Source organism: Nipponia nippon, unplaced genomic scaffold, assembly GCF_047370975.1.
Source record: "Nipponia nippon isolate SJK-2023a ecotype South Korea unplaced genomic scaffold, ASM4737097v1 scaffold_10, whole genome shotgun sequence".
In the NCBI taxonomy this organism is placed as follows: domain Eukaryota; kingdom Metazoa; phylum Chordata; class Aves; order Pelecaniformes; family Threskiornithidae; genus Nipponia; species Nipponia nippon.
This window is the reverse complement of record NW_028262291.1, coordinates 20,807,186-20,827,224: the sequence shown is the minus strand read 5'-3', so window position 1 is coordinate 20,827,224 and position 20,039 is coordinate 20,807,186. Positions and strand designations below refer to the sequence as shown.

At 50.6% G+C, this 20,039-nt stretch overlaps 1 protein-coding gene across 7 annotated transcripts in view; it reads left to right on the top strand.

Annotated features, from left to right (window-relative positions):
• Positions 1-18,272, top strand: part of LOC104017320 (USP6 N-terminal-like protein) — an 83,279-nt gene extending 65,007 nt beyond the window's left edge. For 6 of the 7 annotated variants that reach the window (XM_087745880.1, XM_087745877.1, XM_009470339.2 and 3 more), the window contains 9 exons: positions 751-858; positions 5,040-5,149; positions 6,076-6,124; positions 7,626-7,746; positions 8,683-8,777; positions 10,481-10,546; positions 11,980-12,079; positions 13,321-13,473; positions 13,699-18,272. In XM_087745880.1, coding sequence (XP_087602006.1) covers positions 751-858; positions 5,040-5,149; positions 6,076-6,124; positions 7,626-7,746; positions 8,683-8,777; positions 10,481-10,546; positions 11,980-12,079; positions 13,321-13,473; positions 13,699-14,996 — 2,100 coding nt within the window. In that variant the 3' untranslated portion in view covers positions 14,997-18,272. The remainder of the gene's footprint in view (positions 1-750; positions 859-5,039; positions 5,150-6,075; positions 6,125-7,625; positions 7,747-8,682; positions 8,778-10,480; positions 10,547-11,979; positions 12,080-13,320; positions 13,474-13,698) is intronic. The other variant, XR_015701884.1, reaches the window with a different exon arrangement.
• Positions 18,273-20,039: the final 1,767 nt, after the last annotated feature.

Sequence of the window (20,039 nt, the reverse complement as noted above, 5' to 3'; positions counted from 1 at the left end):
TTTATGAAGCTTTTCCTTTTAATAAGAGAAGTCAGGCTGGAACAAAAGCTCTTTTTTCTGTTTTCCATTGAAATTTAATGGTCTCTTTAGAGAGAGAGGGCTTTACGACAAGAAAAAAAGGGAAGAGGCATCTGTGAGATGATGTGAACACGTGGAGGCAGGAGGAGGGACACATGCGTGTTTGTCCCCAGTCCCCCTCCTTGCTTGAGGAGTACCCTGCACGTTTGGGTAGAGCTCTTGGCATAGCCCACAGTATCCTTTGCCGCATGTCAAGCCATAAGAGTTGCTGTGGACACGTCCCCATGGCTCTCATGATAAGGGCTCTCCTCTCCAAGGGGAAACGTATTTTTCTCCCAGTCCCTGAGGATCCAGGTGAGAACAGCCATGCCAGGTCAGATCAAGGCTTCAAAGCCAAGGGTGCTGCGTCTGGTCCTTGGATAGGAGTCCAAGGGCAGGCTGGTGTACACAGAATGTAACTGCTGTGAAGCACCATGTATAAAGGGGATGGTCTGTGTCCAGCTCTTCTAGTAAGGTCAAAAGCGTGACATATAGCTTGATTTTGACTGAGTAGGTGTCTTCAATGGATGCAGGTGCTCAGCTCATCTATCAGATTGGATGAGGCAAGCAGAGGAAGCAATTGGTTGGGATGTCCACTCAGATGGCTGGTAGTCCACAGCAGCAAACCATGGAGCAAATCTGTTCTGCCACCAGCAGGACCAGCTCACCTTGCACACATTTCCTTTCCTGCAGATGTGCCGGCGAGTGTACAAAGGGATCCCGCTTCAGGTGCGAGGCCAGGTCTGGTCGCTTCTGCTGGACGTCGAGAAGATGAAGAAGGAGAATGAAGGAAAATATGAGGTACGGGCTCTTTCTGGTAAAGACAACGGGAGCAAGGTGATGGGGAGGCTGGTTTGGTGGGGCTTCACCGGCTGGGGCAAGTCGGACCCGTGGGGGATGCAGGCGTCTCCATCTCCACCCACATGGGTAGGAGGGAAATCGGGGTTCCCATGGGGATGCTTTAAGGGGCGGGGGGGACACCCAGCCCTTGCGTCCTCCCTCGCAGGGTAGTGGTGTGTGGAGCGCCCTATAATGTGCACTGGTGGGGGGGGCCAGTCCCATCCATGAACTGCTGTGACCTCTGAGAAGGAAAGGCTTAAAATTAGTAAGGACTGAAAATGCGAAGGGGATAAACTCTTTATCCGTGTGTGTATATTAGGCTGGGGCCTTTTAGCACGTTAGCCAGATGCTTTCCCTAATAACGCTGCTTCTATTTATTCTGCTGGAAGCTGTGAGCAAAGATGCTGGCGGTGTTACTGCATCCTTAGGGAAAGATGCAGGGAAGAGGGAGGGGAAGCTTAGCAAAGGTAGCGCTAGCAGTTCCCTGAGCTCCCTGGAGTGATGCGGAGTAGAGTACGCTAAAGCGGGTAGGTGCTGGATTGGGGGCACCCCAAACCTCTCTCTGTGCTTGAAAATTTCACTCAGGACGTTTTGAAATGAGCAGCAAGGTCAGAAGCCTTAAACCAGCCGACAATGGGTCGTTAGTCGAGAAATCCAATTAAGGGTGAGGTGAGGGCAGGTTTTGCAAGCTTGGGGGGGATTTCTGAGCACAGGGTCCTGGCTTACAACTTAGATATGTAGCTGGAAGTTGACTGGCAGCGTTGGAAGAGCTTGGATTGAAGTGGCTTTTATCTTCCATCTTCAATCTTTTTATAACTGTCTTGAAAGTTTCTATTAAAAATCACTATTAAAAATCAAATAAAAATCATTTTTCTATTAAAAATCACTTATTTTCTCTGCAGATAGGAGAAAAGCCTGCCTTGTATTGCTTCCTACCAGAGCACTGCATGCTGCAGGCTTGGATTCCTTGGTATAAAATAAGCAATTTCTGTAGCATGCATTGAAAAAGAACCTGAGTGATCGGTCTTGCTGTATTTTGTTATTTTTTATTTCAGGCATCTTGGCTCCTTTTCTCCTGTTTCCATAGACAGCATGTGGAAGCCTTTGGTTGATAATTAACTTATTTTCCAAACTTGTGTTATGATTTAGCTTGCATCACACACCCGGGCAAGGATCAGGGTATTGTGGAGACAGTTACATTTCGGAGACAAGAGGTCGAGTGCTGCTTCCAGCAGGTGTTTCTAAAAATCCCTGCCTATTAAGCAGGGTGATGCTAACCCTCATTATAGTTAGCGGAACGTAGATGTTAATAGTGAGATGCCGCTGGGATGGAGTCACGTGCAGGGGCTTGGGGAAGGCGGGCTGGGCTCACAGCAATAAGCAGATAACAAAGCTCTCCCAACACGCAGGTCCTTATCATGCTCCCTCCCTCGAAGCTGTGCTGCGCAGGCAGGGGAGCAATCCAAACAAATGAAAGTCGCAGGGAGTTTATCTGCGCTCCAGAGGGGTCTGCGATAAACAGGAGCTTCAGGGCTAATAGGCTTTGCTGGATGCAAACCCCCTACAAGCTCATCTTAATCCTCCTCATCTTTGGTGCCACCTGCTGCCAATAATTAGCTCTCCCTTAATTTCCTCCAGAAGAGGCGTAGTGCAGGTCCTGGATGAGGGGTTTTACTTTCAAGAAGGGACCAAGCCTCAGCCCCAGCCCTGTGTCCTAGAGGGGCTGGTCCCAAGGCCACCCCATTTCTCCTTGGGGCATGAACCATGGCACAAAAGCCTGGCTTTTGCATGTGCCTTGAGTTTTGAGCATGCCACCTGGCACGTGCCAAGTGATTTATCTTTTTTTATACCCACTGCTCCCTCTGTAGAGATGTTGTCCCCTGCGTTTGGGCTGGTGGAGGAGCTACTTTTCCAGCCAAGTGGGATACCTTGCTCCCTGTGTCCGTGTTGCCTCTGGAGTGATGCAATTGAAAAGCCTGGTTCAGTTGTTAATACTTAATCTTATCCCAGCTGTCCTCCTAGTTCTCCATGCAAGTCTCCGAGTCTTCCTCAAGGTCATGGCAGCTCAGTTGTCCCTGACGCTGCAGGAGCCCACAGGCTACTGTGGGACATGCCACACTTGGTTTGAACGTGGGTGTGATGCTCTGCCTCCCTGGAGTTTTATAGACACAACTGAGAGGTCTTGGGGAGACCTCAGAAGGCAGCAGAAGAAATGTACTGGCCATGGGGCAGAGCAGAGGCATCCTGGCTTTTACCTGCTGCTTTGTAAAAGGTCTCTGGGATGGGACCTCCAGCTTCCCTGCCTCTCCTCTGCCACTGGTTTGCAGGGCTCACAGCACTAATGAGCTTGGCAGAGCATCTGTGGATCCCCTAGGTTACTTAAACAAGGGAAAAAAGGAGAACAACCTGTCCTGGGCTTGTTTACCATCTGCAGAATTAATAAAGCCTCTTGGGTGCATGGAGGTGACAAAGTGCTGTGCAACCTAGCTGCTATTCAGATTCAATGACCTAAAAAAACCCCAAAGTAAGGGTTTTTACTTTGGGAGATTTCTGTGGTGTTCTGGCGGGGAAAACAAGAGGGCCTTTAGCAGGGAAATTTGAACTGAAGTGACCAGTTGCATGTGAATAGTCGTCTTGTCTCAGGTAGTCTGCCTGCTTTATAGAGGGCAAGGAGCCATAGGATGCAGAGAGCACAGGATTTACAGCAGAGAAATTACATTGCTCATCAGATCTTCATTCCATCATCACTTTTATCCTCCCTTGTCTTGTGCAGGCAATAATTCAAAATAACCCCTGCACTTGTTGCTCCTTCATACAGCTGCTTTCAAGGTTGGAGTTAATATTCCCGAGATGCTGTGACTGCCTTGAGCCTTGGCTGTACTGGACGCATATCTGGGTGCTAATGACTGTTTGATGTTCCCCAGAGCTGATGTGGCCACCTTGGGAGGTCAACAGCAGCCTGGAGGTGCCTTGTATCAGGCTGACAAGCATTCGTAGGATGGCAGCTGCTGGAGCAGATTATTAAGTATCTGTGCAGATGTGCTACTTTCTGTCTCCTGTGTGAGCAAGGAGGGGTCCTGACCCTGGGCTCCAGGCAAGCTGGGCTTGCTGCTCATCTCCACTGCCCCTAACCTGCCAGTGGATCTCAGGCTGCCTGAAAACAGTCACAAAATGCATTTTATTAATGCAATTAACCCTGGAGAGCAATTGCATGATCACCAGTGGTATCTAAAGGCTGTGAGATGAGATGCTTGGCTATAGTGTAATGGTCCTTGCCTGCATGCACAGGGCTGAACAGTGGGTTACGAATGGGACTGCAGTGGGATTCATCCATGGAGCATCTTGAGCTTGGGACTCTGAGGGCACAATTGATTGAGGTGGGATTAGCTGTGGTTTGAATTTCCTTTTTTTGCAGTGGACTTCAGTCCTTTATCTGTGTGATGCTGCCTTAAATGATTAGCCAGCATGGGGGGAACATGGGGATTCTTGGTTTTGAATTTAGCTTCTGTTCTGGACTCTGCAAGTTCCTTAGAATTTGTAGCAGTCCAAGGGAATACCCCAGAACTGGTTTTCTCATGGTAACTCCTTAAACCTAAGATGATTCTCCTCTGCAGGGGAAGTAGTAGTTGGAGATCACTTCATAGAGTTCATCATAACAGTTTGGACTTTATTATGACTGAGCCTCTGAAAAGCTCAGGGACTCGCTGCTTATGTCTGCATGTTGGTTATGGAAGTATATCGTTCCTTAAGCACCAACAGAGGTCTCGATACTTTATGACAGCCAGGCTGGGTACCGCAAGGAAATCAAAATAAATCAGAGTGGAATTTAATTGTAAAGGTTTTAGATTCTGAAGACTCAGTATCTGCATTGGCAAATGGGCGAAGGCTAGGTTGGCAGCTGCCACTGTTGTAGCGTGTGAGCATGGGCCAGCAGTGCAGCCGAGGGGCCAGGGATTCACCTCTGGGCTGCAGATCGTTCTCACTGCAAGACGGCAGTGTCCCCACGTCGCTCTGTGATAGCTCTGTGCAGCTCACAAGCTGCCACTCCTGCTGTGGGAAGCATGCCTTCTCGCTGTGTGGAGAGAGGTGTGGGCCGAGATGGTGTCTGACTCCTTCCTCTTTTCTGCCCCTTTCCTTTCCAGCAAATGAAAGAACAAGCAAAGAGCTTTTCATCAGAAATCAAACAGATAGATTTGGACGTTAACCGCACCTTCCGAAACCACATCATGTTTCGGGATCGCTATGGAGTGAAGTGAGTACGGGAGGCTTCACGTGGCTGTACGGGTACCGGTGCCAGTGGGTGTGCATGGGATGAGCTGGATGGGGTGGCCAGCAGCCCCCTGGCTCAGAGCAGCTCACAGCAGAGCAAAGCCATCTCTGCCTGTTCCACAAACCACCAGCACGTGGTACGACCCACAGATGTTGGGCTGCTGATTCTCTCTTTGGACAGGTCCACACTGGACCATGTTCAGCCCCAGTTCTTAAGCCAAGCATCAACCTGTTGTGGTGCCTTCTCTCCCAAGGTGCTAGGGTTGCAGTTGCAGAGGGCTTGGTTTGGGATGATGGGGTGGGGCTGTCAGGAGCTGGGTGGGATGGGGCGTACGTGGCCTCCACAACAGATGGGGTTGGAGAGGTTTGACAAAGTGGCTTTGTCACTTGGATGAGTAACACCTGGCTGCCCTACACAGACGTACGGTCTGTGAGGAAGCCTGCACTGCGTATCTATACGGTGATGACTCCTTTAGCAAGGAGGGAAGGGAGAAAGGAAAATACTAATAAAATGGTGGCAGTGCCTTCCCCCAGGGTGTGTAACACTTGATGCCTGGGTGGTTGCAAGTCTGTTTAAAAACCCACCACCACTCCAAACCTGAAGACTGGGTGTGCTGAACACGGTGCATGTGGGTACATGCATGTCTCTCCAGGAGACCTGCTGATGGAGCAGGATGGCTCAGCCCCACTTCACGGGGCCATTGGGCACTCCCCCCTGAAGGAAGAGGTCCCATCCCATGTGCCCATCAAGGTGCTTTCTGGTTCTGTGAGCCCTGCTCCTTGCAAAAGGCATAAGTACCAGCTGGCTGGGTGTTTTCAGAGCCTTTGCTCTCTGTGTGTACGTGTTGATGTGCACACAAAGCTGGAGACCTCACACTCAGGTGTTTTAATATCCTTCTTTCTTCCCAGGCAACAGGCACTCTTCCATGTCCTGTCAGCGTACTCAGTTTATAACACCGTAAGTAGTAAGTTAGTCAAGTTAAAGTGAATAGCATTGTGCTTTATTTTTATTTATATATATATATATATGTATATATAAAAAAATTTTTTAGAAAGCGTTATATATATTTATGTATGTGTATACATGTATGTTTGTGTGTGTACATATATACACACGCACACACACTCCCCACATTTAGCCAGTGGTAATTCTGATTTTAAGTCTTAATACTGGTTTGTACAGACAGCTGCAAGACTTGCAGGCAGCACAAGGCTCTGCACAGCTGTTTCATTCCCTTGTTCATTTTGTCACCTGGTAAATGACATCTGGCAGATGTGGTTTGGGCGAGTGTCAGCAAAGAAGATTGCCCTTTGACTTTCCAGCAAGACTAGCCTCCTGGCTGAAGGTCCGTTATGTTTCTGACTTCTTGTCATACACTGAATGGCATCCTTGTTGAAAACACTGATTTATTACAGTGAACCAGTCATTTTTAACTGAAGGGCATGGGCAGAATAAGCCTAAATTAGCAGCTGAACCTACTGCCTCCATCTCCAGGAGGGGACAATTACCCCGGAAGGCACAGAAGATGCTCAGGGGGGTTAGTCAAGGAAACAAAGACCCCGCCTTCCCTCATACCAGATAAATGCTTATCAGATTTATTTACTCTTTAATTACTTCAGTTCTCACATGGCTGAAGGAATCCAAAACAACACATGCTGTTTATCATCCCATGCCCTATTCCTTGAAGTAGCTGCAGGCACCTCTTACGTTGGGGTTTCTGTCCCTCACCCTCCAGGCTTGAGCAGGGCTGGTGGAGGGAGCGGCGTGGTGGGGCCATTGCCTGCAAGCCCATCACCTCCCGCTGGAGCACCTGCTAGAGCAGGTCTGGAGGAGGGCCATGAAAATGGTCAGAGGGCTGGAACACCTCTCCCATGAAGAAAGGCTGAGAGTTGGGTATGTTCAGCCCAGAGAAGAGAAGGCACTGGGGAGACTTTATTGTGGCCTTTCAATATATAAACAGGGCTTATAACAAAGACAGAAAGACTTTTTACCAGGGCCTGTAGTGACAGGACAAAGGGCAACGGTTTTATACTGAAAGAGGGTAGGTTTAGATTAGGCATAAGGAAGACATTTTTTACAATGAGGGTGGTGAGGCACTGGAACAGGTTGCCCAGAGAAGCTGTGAATGCCCTGTCATTGGAAGCATTCAAGGTCAGTTTGGATGGGGCTTTGAGCGACCTGATGTAGTGAAAGATATCTCTGCCCACGGCAGGGGGTTTGGACGAGATGATCTTCAAAGGTGCATTCCAACCCAAAGTGCTCTGTGAGTCAGTGACATGGTAGATGCTGTAGACTTAAGGAAACCGTGAATCTGGACATAAACTATAAAGACCTGGAAATGGGACAGACCTTGAAAGAGGAGAGGGAAGCATAGACGGCCTGACCTACTTCTGCAGCTTTAGCATCATGGTGGAGTCTGATGGCATGGCAGCACATGTGCCCCTCTTGGCTTTTGCAGGAAGTGAGCTACTGCCAAGGGATGAGCCAGATCGCAGCCATCCTCCTGATGTACTTAAATGAAGAGGATGCATTTTGGGCACTGGCACAGCTGCTGACCAACCAGCGGCATGCCATGCATGGTAAGGCTGGGGCGGGATGCGGATGGGGGCTCTTGCAACGGGAGGGAAGTCTGTTTAGGTTGGTCGGTAGAGCCTTGTTTCTCCTCACATACTTGTTTAAAGCGGGTAAGGCTTAATTATGTGGCGACGCAACCCGACTATGGAGCTGAGCTTCACTCTTGGAGGCAGACAAGTTCATCAGAGAAAATGTGGTTTATCGTCACTGAACTTTAGTGCTCAGTAATTAACACTTTCACAGCAGTGCTATCTTCCCTCCAGAGTGCCTTGCCCTTGGCAATCAATTAACTCAAGGTTATGAGTTTTTAAGAAGTCTCACAGAAGTACGTCCAAGAGCATCATGTAATGCTCCATTGTTAGCATGCTACAGGCTATGTGCCCTTATGTTTTTATGAAGATGTAATTCCACCAAATGTGCTGTATTATTTTACTTCAAACGCATTAAAGATCCTTTCATCTTACTTGTGGTTAGCAGTAATCTCCACACAGAGGGTTATTTTATGAGCGGAGGGCTAAGTCTTACGGCTTGATAACTCCAGACAGTCTTAAACGTGTGTCCTGCTAGGTTACGGAGCACTGCACAAGCTTGTGGTGTTCAAACATCTTCAGCTTTTCTCTGAACCTTGGTAAGCACCAGCACGTATTCAGAGAGGTCTTGGCCAAGCCAAGTCTCAGGCGGGCAGGCAGTGGGGGGGTGAGCGTGTCTGCTGTGTGGGGCTGGGATGAGAAGGGTTGATGCTGAGGGTGCTGTAGCCCATGTAGACGGGGTGAAGGGCAGGCTCTGGGAGGGATGCCAAGGAAGGTAGTTGGGCACGCTGTGGTCCAGCTGACTTCAACAGGCAACGCAGGGGGATGAGTTTCTAGAAAATCAGGCTGCCCCCATGACTGTTCCAGAGCTTTACTGATTATTTTTTATTTCTCTCATCTTTTCTCATTAAGGTTTTTTCATTCCTGGGTTCCCGAAGCTGCAGAGATTTCAAGCTCACCACGAGCAGATTTTAAGCAAACTGTTTCCCAAACTGAAGAAGCACATGGTATCTCTTTGCTATCAGTCTCCCTATACTAATATCGTGTTTTAATGCTAAAGCAATTAGTGTGATGTTCTGCAAAATAGATGCACAACTGAACAGATTTGTAACTGCGTAGGACTGCTTCAACCACAAAGAGGCAAGCATTTATTAAATGGGGCGCCTGAATCTTGCTGAGGCAAATGGTTATAATTTGCTTGCTGGTCATCATTAGTGTAGGGACTGCTAAAATCTAAAGTCTTCCTTAGGAAATCCAGGCAGGAAGGCTCCCAGAGCCTGCAGCAAAAGGAGCTGTTGCATACAGCCGTGAGGCTGGGCTGTGTTCTTACACCAGCTGCAAAGCCCAAAGAGTGATGCTGGACTCTCTGGAGTCTTAATTCAATAATTATTAGTCCCAAGTGCTTGCATTTAATGGCTTTGCTGTTGTTTAAAGACAGGAGGTAAGATTTGCTGTGTGTTTTGTTGCTTGGGCACATCCACTTGTTTTTGTCTCTAGCAGATGGTAGAAACCCATTTGGTGGCTGGAGGAGCATCTGCAGGACACATCAACTGCAGTCTAATGTCTAGGCAACTATTTTGCAACACCTGCTCCCTTTTTTTTTCCCCTTGTCCCACCTTGCATTTGCTGTAGACAGCTGGTATTCAGTAGCCAGACTCCTGAAGGTTTCTTATGTGCTCCCAAGGGGCTCGATGGCCCGGCTCCAGGAAAAGCTGTTTATATTACCATCATGTGCAACAGCTCTTGCTTCGTGCTGCAAACAAGCCAGCTCTGGCCATATAAGTGAAACAGAGCCAGGACAGGTTTTCACTTAATTATAGCCACAGGAGTGGGGAAACCTGGTGGGGGGAGGATGGGAATAACTCTCTGAAAGCTGCTTGTGCCTCCTGGCTCCCAAAGGCTCACCAGGCTTGCAGGTGCCCAGCACCAGCCGAAAGCAAAGACCGGAGCCAGCCATTAATCCCATGGGCTTCTTTCTCTTCCCATCCCCACTGCTTTGCTGGCTTTGCAGCAGTGGTCACATCAACTTTGTGCATGTGCAAGGTGCTGTGCATCCTAGCACCAGCCATTCCACGCCATCAGCCGTGCCAGAAAAAGCAAAGGTGTGTGTGAGCGCTCACCAGGTGCCAGGCAGGGATGGAAAAGTGATAGACTGGGGTGATGTTGGTGAGGTTTTTAAGAGTTTTCCCTAGCCTGTCAGACTGTCCTGCTCCTGCAGCAGCCATGCTATGCAAGTGACGTAGTGCTAGCAAAGCCGCCTTGACTATGCAGGTCTGGATTTACCCGTGGGATACTTGGGGTTAATCATTTTTGTGGTGCTCCGAGAGGCTCACATGGGAATTGCTATGGAAACAAAAACACTAGTCTGCAAGGAGTGCTCATTTTGGTTCCTGGAAGGTTTTTTGTAAATCCCTGGAGTAGATATTAGGCCAGAAAAGCTTCTCCTAGAAATCCCTCTCCAAAGTTGTGGCTGAAGTCTGGCCAGGTTGAGGATCAGGTTCAATGAATATCTTGGGCAAAGGGCCAAAGCAGGGCTTCAACATTGGTATTTAAAGCAAGGACTTTGTTGGGAGACAAACTGCAGCCAGATCCTGCACCCAGACCCCAGCCAGCCAGCCAACCAACCAACCTCCCCAAAAGCCCTACGAGTTGCTTGAACCTCCAGCAGCCAGCCTAGTGAAACGCCTGTCTCTTTGCTGTCTCCTTCTAGGACAAGGAGCAGATGACTACAGGGATTTACACGACCAAGTGGTTCCTGCAGTGTTTCATTGACCGGGTGAGGATGCTCTGCAGGTTGTTTGCTGCTCTGCCGCTTGCATGCATGGTTAATCTGCCTGTTTTTTTGAAAAAGTATCATAATTTGAGGAAGGTCTTAGTATTCTGTACGGTGAGATATTATGCACTTTCATAAGGCAGAAAAATTAATAAGGGAGACGCTAAAAATAATTGCATGTCACTGATGACAAGCCAATTCCTGCTGCCTCGTCACAAGTGGTCACTGGGAGATGGCTCAGCAGCAGCAGTATAAGCTTCGAAGTTGGGAGAGATCTTTCTCTTGCCCACTGGCACTGCTGCAAAGGCAATTAACCTTGCTTTGGCTCTGGAAACAACATAGGCAGAAGAAGAGCTGGAGGCACAAACCTGAACAAATAGCACTGCAGTAGCTGCAGGCAAAGGAGCGGGCTGGGCACTGGAGACACATGAAAGCGTGAGAAAATTGCCCTGATTTGTCCAGAGCTAATTTGCTAGTCCCAAGCCAAGACTGCTTTATTTTTAGGGGCAGCATTGTGCCTGCACACTTGAATGCAAGATCCCGACTTGCTAATGTTTATGACATCTGTGTGTCCCCAGTCTCAATTTTCTGCTGCCCTGTCTCCTATAAAACAGCAGATGACCTCTTCCCCTTGAGAGGGAACTCACTGCTTTGCAGTCTGTCACTAAAAGCTGTATAAAATGCAAAATCCCTTTAACTGCAGTAACATGTAGTAAAAGCTGCAACAGCCAGTCATGCCAGGCTCTGGAGAGTAAGCGCAGCATCCTAAATTTGAACTTGAATGTCACAATAGGACTAGTATTAATTTCTGTGTTGATGAGATGCCTTAAATCTTTGCTGGGAGATGATGGGCTGCTCCATTATTTTGGGTATCAATTTACTCCTGTTTGTCAGATTGGGTCTGAGTGCAAATGAAACCTCTTGGAGATGCTTTTCTAGCAGGCAGAAATAAGCCTGTGTATAAGGGAGACCACTTCTCTAGACACCACAGGAGTGATTTTTTAATGCTTAGTGAAGCACCATTGGGCCTTCAGACCTATCCCATAATTAGCCCTTCATCTGTTTGGGCAATTTGGATGGATACAGGAGTGGTTTTATGCGCCCGCAAAGCTGAAAAATGATGATGCTCCCTCCAGGGTAGGGGAATCCATGTGCTAGTATGCCCATGTGGAAAGTTTCTCCTTTTTCTGAATTTGCGGCCAGGTTTTAAGTACTTTGGCGGCCACCCAAGGGTGTTAGCTTTAAGGCAAAACCACAGACGATAAAATAGTTTTTTGTATTATAGATGAATCCTGGATATCCAATGCCTCACCCTGTTGTCTGTTTTGGTGCAAGGGGATGTAGCGATGCCACCAACCTCTGTATCATCATCCCATCAATCAGTGCTAACGAGTGTGGTGCTAACGAGCTGGTTTTTGTTTGTGTGTTTGAAACAGACCCCCTTCACCCTCACCTTGCGGCTGTGGGATATCTATATCCTGGAAGGAGAGCGGGTGCTGACAGCCATGGCTTATACCATCCTCAAACTGCACAAAAGTAAGGTCCCAGCAGAGCACGTCTTGTATGGCAGAGGTGGCACCATGCTGGGCCACCCTTGTGCTGCCAACCTGGAAAGCCTTGCTGGCCACTACCAGCCTACTTGGTGCCCTGCGCTGGCCCCAAAAGGTGCAGTCCTGTGCCAGTGCTCCAGGGAGGAAAGGAGATGCCGCAAGGGTTGAAATCCTGCACTCAGCACACAGCAAACCCCACTTGAAATGCTCCCAGCTGCCCCTTTCTGCATGCTCTGCTCCATACCTTTTATCAACACCCTTTTAGGGGCAATACAGACAACAAACTCTGTCTGCAAAGCTCTATGTGGCAGTTCAGCTGAAAAGGCTGTAGAGGGAGAAATAAATCCACTAGTACACTTCTAAAATTACCAAAACCTGGTTTTCTTACATAACATTAAGGCAGTGATGCTTCTACCTCAAGATGTCTGGGGCTTTGAACCCCTCTGCTCCCATAAGCTAGCAGCCTTGCTTTGTCACCCTGTTAGGTCTTTAATCTGGGACAGGAGCGATGCTGATATTGCACACTGGGAAGCTTTGGGCCAGTGGGATTTATGGGACTGCGTGTGTTGGCTTTTGCAAACAGCCACCCTGCTCTTCCTTCAGTTGACTGAAGAACAGGCTATCCAAAAATACATCTTCAAGTATCCCATTTGTTTGCAAAGACTGGGAAACAGGCAGGCAGGCAGAAATTTCAGCCTGGCTGTGAAATCATCTCTCCTCCCTGAGGAATGTGTGGTGCAGATCAGCATCTGTGCCTGCATCCTGTTGCTGCCTGCATCCCATCCTTGCCTGCATCCCTGGCGTGGGTCATAATCCCTGCCTGCTGGCTGGTGCAGGTTGGCATTCCTGGCTGGCGGTGGCAGCTGCCAGCAGTGGCTATTTGGTCTGATGCTCAGGGTCTATCTCATGGAGCTTTTCCTCCTCCTAGAGGTATTGGTGAGAACTTCTAGAAATGGCCCAAAATGTGCATCCTCGTCAGCATAGGTCCCAGCCCCTCTATCGTCCTGCTGAGCTACTGCCCAGAGGTGGCACAGATACGTAAATGTAAATAGACAACCCTGAGCAACAGTGGGAAGGTGGGAGAGAGGCAAAAACGTTCAGGCTGTCCCAGCCCAGATTGGGAACAGCAGCAGAATCCCAGATAAAACCAAAGCAGCGCAACCCACGCTCATGCTACCCTGCAATTTGGCCGTGCCGCTGCCATTATTCCTTTCTACCATCCCCCAGAGCGCTTGCTGAAGATGACGCTGGAAGATTTACGGGAATTTCTGCAGGAGAAAATTGCCGCTTCCCTGCAGTACGAGGACGATGCCGTCATTGAGCAACTGCAGGTGTCGATGACTGAACTGCGCAAGATGAAATTTGACCTCCCCCCGCCAGGTGGGTAGAGGGGAAGGCAGGCAGCCCAGCGGGAACGGCTGGTAGTACCCATGTCCCCTGGGGACCAGAGCATCCCTCTGGCATGGCTGGGAGCCAGGGCAGCCCAGAAGGGCTGGCATCCGCTGGGTACAGCATCTGCCTTCACTGCAGTTGGAGCATGCTGGATGCAAAAACGAACTGATGCACAGTTTGGGTTTTATTTTGTTTTCTCTGCTTCCAATGCAGCAAAGCCTGAGGAGTTCCCACGGAAACCCCTGGGCCTGGAGCTCTCCCTCAACCCAGTAGCCATGAAGGGCAACGTGGCAGCCAACGGCCAGAACGGCCGGGTGGGCGAGCATCCCCCAGACAGGGAGCCCCATCCGCACAGAGGTCCCGGGGCACCCGGAGGAACGACGGCGGTGGAGGCGAGGACTCCCACCCTCCAGGGCAGTGAAGCAGCTGAAGCAACAGACATTCACTTGCATCCTCCTGGCAGGGGGCTGCCAGGAGAGGAGGGTCAGGTGGAGCCCACCAGGGACGGGCAGCCACTGTCTCTTCTGAAGGCAAGTGAGATGCAGGCCCATCATCACCTGCCCACAGCCCTGCCTCTGGAGCAGCCTCTTCTCATTCCCGGCCATGCTGTGGTGGACCATGAGTCAGTCTCCCTCCCTGCCCCGGCTGAGCACGGCTCCTTGGACTCCTCTCTCCAAAACATGCCAAGTGCTCCCGACTCAAGCACTGCTGAGCTTTCCGCTATGGACCATGCAGTATCGCAGGCGAATCCTGGTGCCCTGCCGGCTGGAGAACAAGCATCTTCCCTTTGCAAAGAGAAAGTGCTTGATGCACTTCCTCATCCTCTCCCGGGCAGCTGGCAGCGGCTCTCCGGCGTGTCGCAGCACAACGGCTGCCCCGAAAGCGAGCACGGGGAGGAAACGGTCGAGAAGCACTGCAGAGCAGCGCTGCCGGACAAAATGGACTTGAAGCGCTTGGAATCCAAAGCTGCATCCACGGGGGAGCTCACCAGCCTGCAGCAGAACGGGCCAGGGAGCGCCACCAGCACCACTCACTGGCTGGAGGGCTTTGGCCCGCTGCCCGCGCACGGGCTGGTGGGTGGCAGTGTGCCCATCTTATCCAGCAGCGAGTTGGAGGCAGCAGGGCTGGGCAAGGGCTGCCCCTTCCAGCGGTCGCCATCCCCCACAGTGGAGGGGAACAGCCCCCACACCATTATCAAAACCACCACTCCCCTCCACCTGGCCCATGCAACGGAGCAGGACTTCTCGAACAGAAAGCAGGTGGCATTGCCTCTGCTGGACACTGGATGTCCCCTGCCTGCCACCTCCATGCCACCACCTCTTGCACTGGACCCAGAGGAGGCAGATGCCCAAAAAAGCATCCAGAAACCATTAAACGCACTGAAAGCCCCACGACCACCCCTGAGCCCCAAACCAAAATTCCTGCCACAGGTTGCCAAATCCCATTCGGAGAACAGTTTCCTTTCAGGCTCTCCTCCCCTGGCAAAGCTGCCCAAATCGGTGACGTTTTAGAGGGGATGGGGGGAAGTGAGGGACAGGAAGCGGGTGCTGGAGCAGCACTCTCACCCCGTTTTCGGGACCCCCCCCTTCAGCAGGGCTGTATCGGGGTGACAGCACAGCAGCCATTGCCTGTCAAGCTGTGCTTTGGTACGAGTGCCCGGCGAGGAGATGGAGCGGTGGCCGCCAGCACGAGGAGGCACCAGCAAATTGGGTTTGCATCTTTCCTATGGACAAATTGGAAAGCGCTTTCATTTTTTGTTCCTCAGAGCTCCCCAAGCCTTGTCACATGTCGGGGGAGAGGCAGGGCTGGTGAACGTGTTGCGTGTTTTCTTCTGCTTGTGCCTGCCATGGGTACCCATGGCCATGGAAGTGGGAGCAAGGCGTAGGAGTCCAAAATGCTTTCTTTAAAGTACCTGATCAGTGCAGCCAACAGCATTGCTTTCAAAGGCCTTTGTAGCAATAGACCTTTATTTCTTTTCCCACACCCACAGTTGTAGGCAGCAGCATTTTCAGGCAGGGCCATGGCGTCCCGGTAGGGTGCAGGCAGCCCGCTGCCTACTCTATGCAATTCCACAGAGCAGTGCCCAGGTGTAGCCGGCTCATGCTGTGGTGGTGAATGGTGTCCCGGAGGGGAGGTTTAACAGCTGCTGAGTGCCTAGGGGGTCTCCTTGGTGTGACCCCAGTGGAGAACCACCAGCTGGGTGGCTCTTTCCCAAGGTGACAAGGACAGCAATGAGGACAGCTGAGCCTGGTCTCAGGCCGAGTGGCCTTTCTGCTGGCCTTTCCCTCGCAGGTCCAGGGTGGCGAGCGGGCTCACTAGCTGTCCATTGGCTGAGCAGGAAAAGGGGCTGCTGCCTTGGGAAACCTCCTGCCTTCACTAGCAAGCTGCTGGAGGTGTGACGGTGTCTAATCACAGTGCCGAGGCCAAAGCCTGCTGTTACTTTGAGCAAGTTAAGTGTCAGGGTGGAAATGGCATGTGTTGGGGAGGGGGAGCACATTGCCCAGAACCTGATCTTAGCCCTTCTGGTTTAGTTCACCCAGAAATCAACAACCAAGGAAGGAAACCTAGGCACAGAGGTGTGGAAGACAATACTGTAGAGCATCAACATCACCACAGCCCACTGCTGAGGAGATAACGTGATGGATGCCCACTTGCCCTTCATCCATGAATTCCTGGTGGCCTCTCCATCTCCTCTCCATCCCAGGGTGTCACTGCTGCGCAGCCCGAACCATTGGCTGGAGGTGTGCAGGGACCTGGGGACAGCTTACCCCACTGAAAGAGCTGGTCCAAACTCCTGTTCCCAGTATCTGCTTCACCCCTACAGGTGAAGGGACTTCATCAGGAAGGAAGCAGCAGGAGATAAACTAGTCCTGATGTGCTGAATTTGACTCTGCTGTCCAGAAGGGGCAGCTGCAGATGCTACCTTAAGTGGGACTGCAGGTGAGATTCCCATCCCTTCAACGGAGACCCTGGGCAAAAAGCTCCTTTAAGTTCTAAGGAGCCTTTGAAAACTGTGTTTTATCTCACATAACCTGATCTGAAGCCTACCAGGAAGTGCAGCAGAAAACTTCCACTAAAATACTTTCTGGGGTTTATCAGGGCTTTTTTTTTCTTGTGTGCATGTGGTCATGTATGTTAGCAGCAGGGAGAGCACCAAAGGGAGCACCCCATTGTTTGGATGTAGCCAGCCAGACCACAACACCCTCAGCTTCTGTTGCAACCCCTGCTCTGTTGGAGACTCTTCTGCTGAGTCTCCAACCTTGCTCATCCTCTCTCCCTCTGCAAAGCAGGGATAACCCTATTAGCTACCTCGCAGGGTTGTTGTGAGGAGTTGAGAGTTGCTCTTTGAGAAATGCTGTATGAATGTTCAGTATTTGTGTTTTGAGACACCATGGGTCCTTTCTAGGACAACAGTGCTTGAATTAGTTTTAATTTAGAGTACAGTTTTCAGTAACCGTGCAGTAGTTATACCTATTTGTGTATTAAAATACTTGGGCAGTATTTCAGGATAGGTATTGACTGCCTTTTGCTAGCAGCCCACTAGCCGCTGGAGCTCGCAGGGAAGCAGTGAGAAGCATCTGAGGGCTGGTGGTCACCTCTTGGCTTGGTTTCTGTAGCTCGGGAATCTGTCTTCTCCTTGAACCACACATAGGACTCCTGCTAATATGTCTGAGCATTTGGCTCACACGTGCGAGAGCTGAGACCTCTTTCCCTTCATTTTTTACCTTCCCCCCCCTCATTTCAGGCTCCTCACACAGCGTGTGCCTGGGATGTTTTACAGTATTCACATTTAAAAACTTGGTTTGCTCTAATTTCAGAGAGCTGTCAAATGCACAGTACCTATCATGTGGTGTTCAACAAGAATTTAGGGGGGGTGTCCTCCCCTCCAAGCCCTAACTGGAACGAGCAGCAAAGTTCTCAGTCACCTCCAAGCCTGGGGGAAGCCACCAGCGGGTCTCAGTGACCTTTGGACCAGGCAGACACAGGCTCCCCATTCCCACCAGTGTGCTTCTTGCTGGGAAGGTCTCCGAGCTCCTTGCTGTGCCACCTAAGAAGCTTTCTCCAACCTGCAGCCCTGAAAGCTGGCAGGTTTGGGAAGAGTTCCTGGGGCAAAGTAGCCCAATCTGGCTGGGAGCCAGCAACATGCATTCTTTCCGTGGAGTGATGCTCTCATTTCAGCACATCAGACCGATCCTCTCTCCTTCTCTGCCTCTTGCTGCAGATGAGGGTGCGGCCATGGCGGGTCTGTGGCAGCAGGACATGGCCCAGCCTCAGGTCTTTTGCTGAAGGGAAGAAAGGTGAGGGTGGCAGCTCAGCAGGACAAATAACTGGCCCAAGCCACTTGAACCCCTGCTCCAGCCTTCTACAATGGCCTCAGCCCTGTAGCAAAAGCCATTCTTGCAGTGAGCAAACTCAGGAAAGTGGCTCCTCTCACCCTTGCCCTCGCAGCCCTGGGACAGCTCTTGCCTCGCTGTCTTCCATGTAGTTTTAAAGATCAATGTTGTGGGGTTTTTTGTTTTGTTTTGTTTTGAGTTTGTAATTGAGCACTTTGAGTTGGCTGCAGTGCAGTTGGGCAGCAGGAGCCACAGGGACCGGTGCTGGGGACCAGCTCCAGTGTGGGATGGTGGCGAAGGTCAGGGTCTCTCGGCTGTGCACTTTGAGAGCCCGGCTACCATCTGCTTTTCTTTTTAATTGCTATTCTTGTTTACAGCGTGGAACATTTCCTCTGTGACTCTTTCTAATGTATTATAATTGTTATCTTTAAAAAAAAAAAAAATTACGTCTGTGCTTTTTCTTTTCTTCTGGTTTTGTGGGTTTTTTGTAGGGAGGTTGGGGGCGGGGGGGGGGCAAGTCAATCATTCCTTTTTACGCTGATCCAAACAGACTGTCTGGAGTATTTGATGTTGTGTTTTACATGGTTGTAATGATAATGGTTAAAGAAGTTTAGCATAAAATCAGACTCAACAACGTTTCTTACGGCAACAGATGCTGCAGCGATACCAGTTGCCTTCTCCTGCTGGTTCTTACCTTGGCTCACCAGGTGTGCTTCAGCTGCAGTGGGTCCAACCTGCTCCATCTCTGCCTTCCTCCCTGCTTTTCCACTGCTGTTAAATCCAGGCATTCCCAGCAGCAGTGGAAAGCTGCTCCTTTCTGTGTACTGCTGTCCTCTCCTGGCTCACTGAGCCAAGGGCGGCACTGCGCTCCCAGCCCCCATGCATCCCTTCTGACACACAGCCAGTGGCCAGCAGCCCTACCACGGCTTTCTTTTTTGGCTGAGATTTTGGGTTTGGAGTTTCTTTTCCTGCCCGCGAGCAGCACTGGGAGGGCTGCACGGGACGGGGAGCGGATGGATGCAGCTCCGTGCACAGCCGGTGGGTGAGTGGGTGGGTGCGACTCACCGTGACGCTACGTGAGTCAGGACTGAGTCATGCTTATGCCCGTCACTGGGAGCGGAAGGTGGTGCTGCTCACAGCTGAAAATGGATTTTAAAAAGCTGTGTGTGAGCAGCACCTCTGACGCACCTCAAATTTTGCAGCCAGTGCTTCCTGTGCTGAGATGGCCACGGTACTGTTGGCTTTGGGTTGTTAAATTTGGTTAAGTATTCTGGTTTCCCCTAAGAGAAAGCTGCCATTTGGTACTTAAGCAACAGGGCTACAGTAAACACAGGGTGATCTGTCTGTACCAGAGCAGCACAGAGGGCACAAAGACTGACAGCAAAATGGAGGGGCCAGGATTAGCTAAACGCCACCCTAGGATTTAAGGGCAGTGCAGGAAACGTGGCATCCGTGTGCATCATCTGGTGGGTGCTGTAGCCTGGTATTCCTGCTTCTAGCAGTGCTCCGCCTCACCTAAATGAGGTCAAACAGGAACAAAAAAAGCTCCTACCTTGTTTTCCGGTGTCCTTAAGTTCACTCATTTATATTAACTGGTTAAAACCTGGTCTGCAACCCTGCGCAAAAAAAGCCAGCACCAGTAAGCGCCACAGTGGAGCAGCAGTGCAGTGAGGACGCAGCTCTCAGTACCTGTCCCATATCATTTCACGCTGGATGCCAGCCCAGGGGTGCTCCACTGCAAGCACAGGGTGGGACAGCCCTGAGCTGGAGTGAAGCAAACCTCATCTCTCCCATGTTCCCAGGTGCCCGCAAGCAGCCCAGCTGCACAAGCTGCTTTGTATCACCTCCTGGCCAACAGCCCCAGTGAACCTGTTGGCTTTCAGGCAGCATGGAGGAAGCAGCTGGTTGGGACTGGGTTTGAACAGCTGTGGCAGTTACCTATGTGACAGGCACCGCAGGGTTTAGGATATGGCATTTATCTGACTGCTGGGACAGCTTCAGCTCCGTGCTGCTGGGGAGGGAGCAGAGTGTCCAGAATGGCAGGGTTTCCTCCAGGGAAGGTGAGTTGTGCTGTGTTTGAGGGATGTGGCAGGCAGAGTCCTGTTCCTCTCTGAAACAGCCTCGGTTCACTTGGCCATTGAAAAAAAATGGAGTAAGACATTGCTTACTGGCAGCCTTGGTCCCTGCACCCCATATATGTGCTGGTCATGGCTTCCTGGC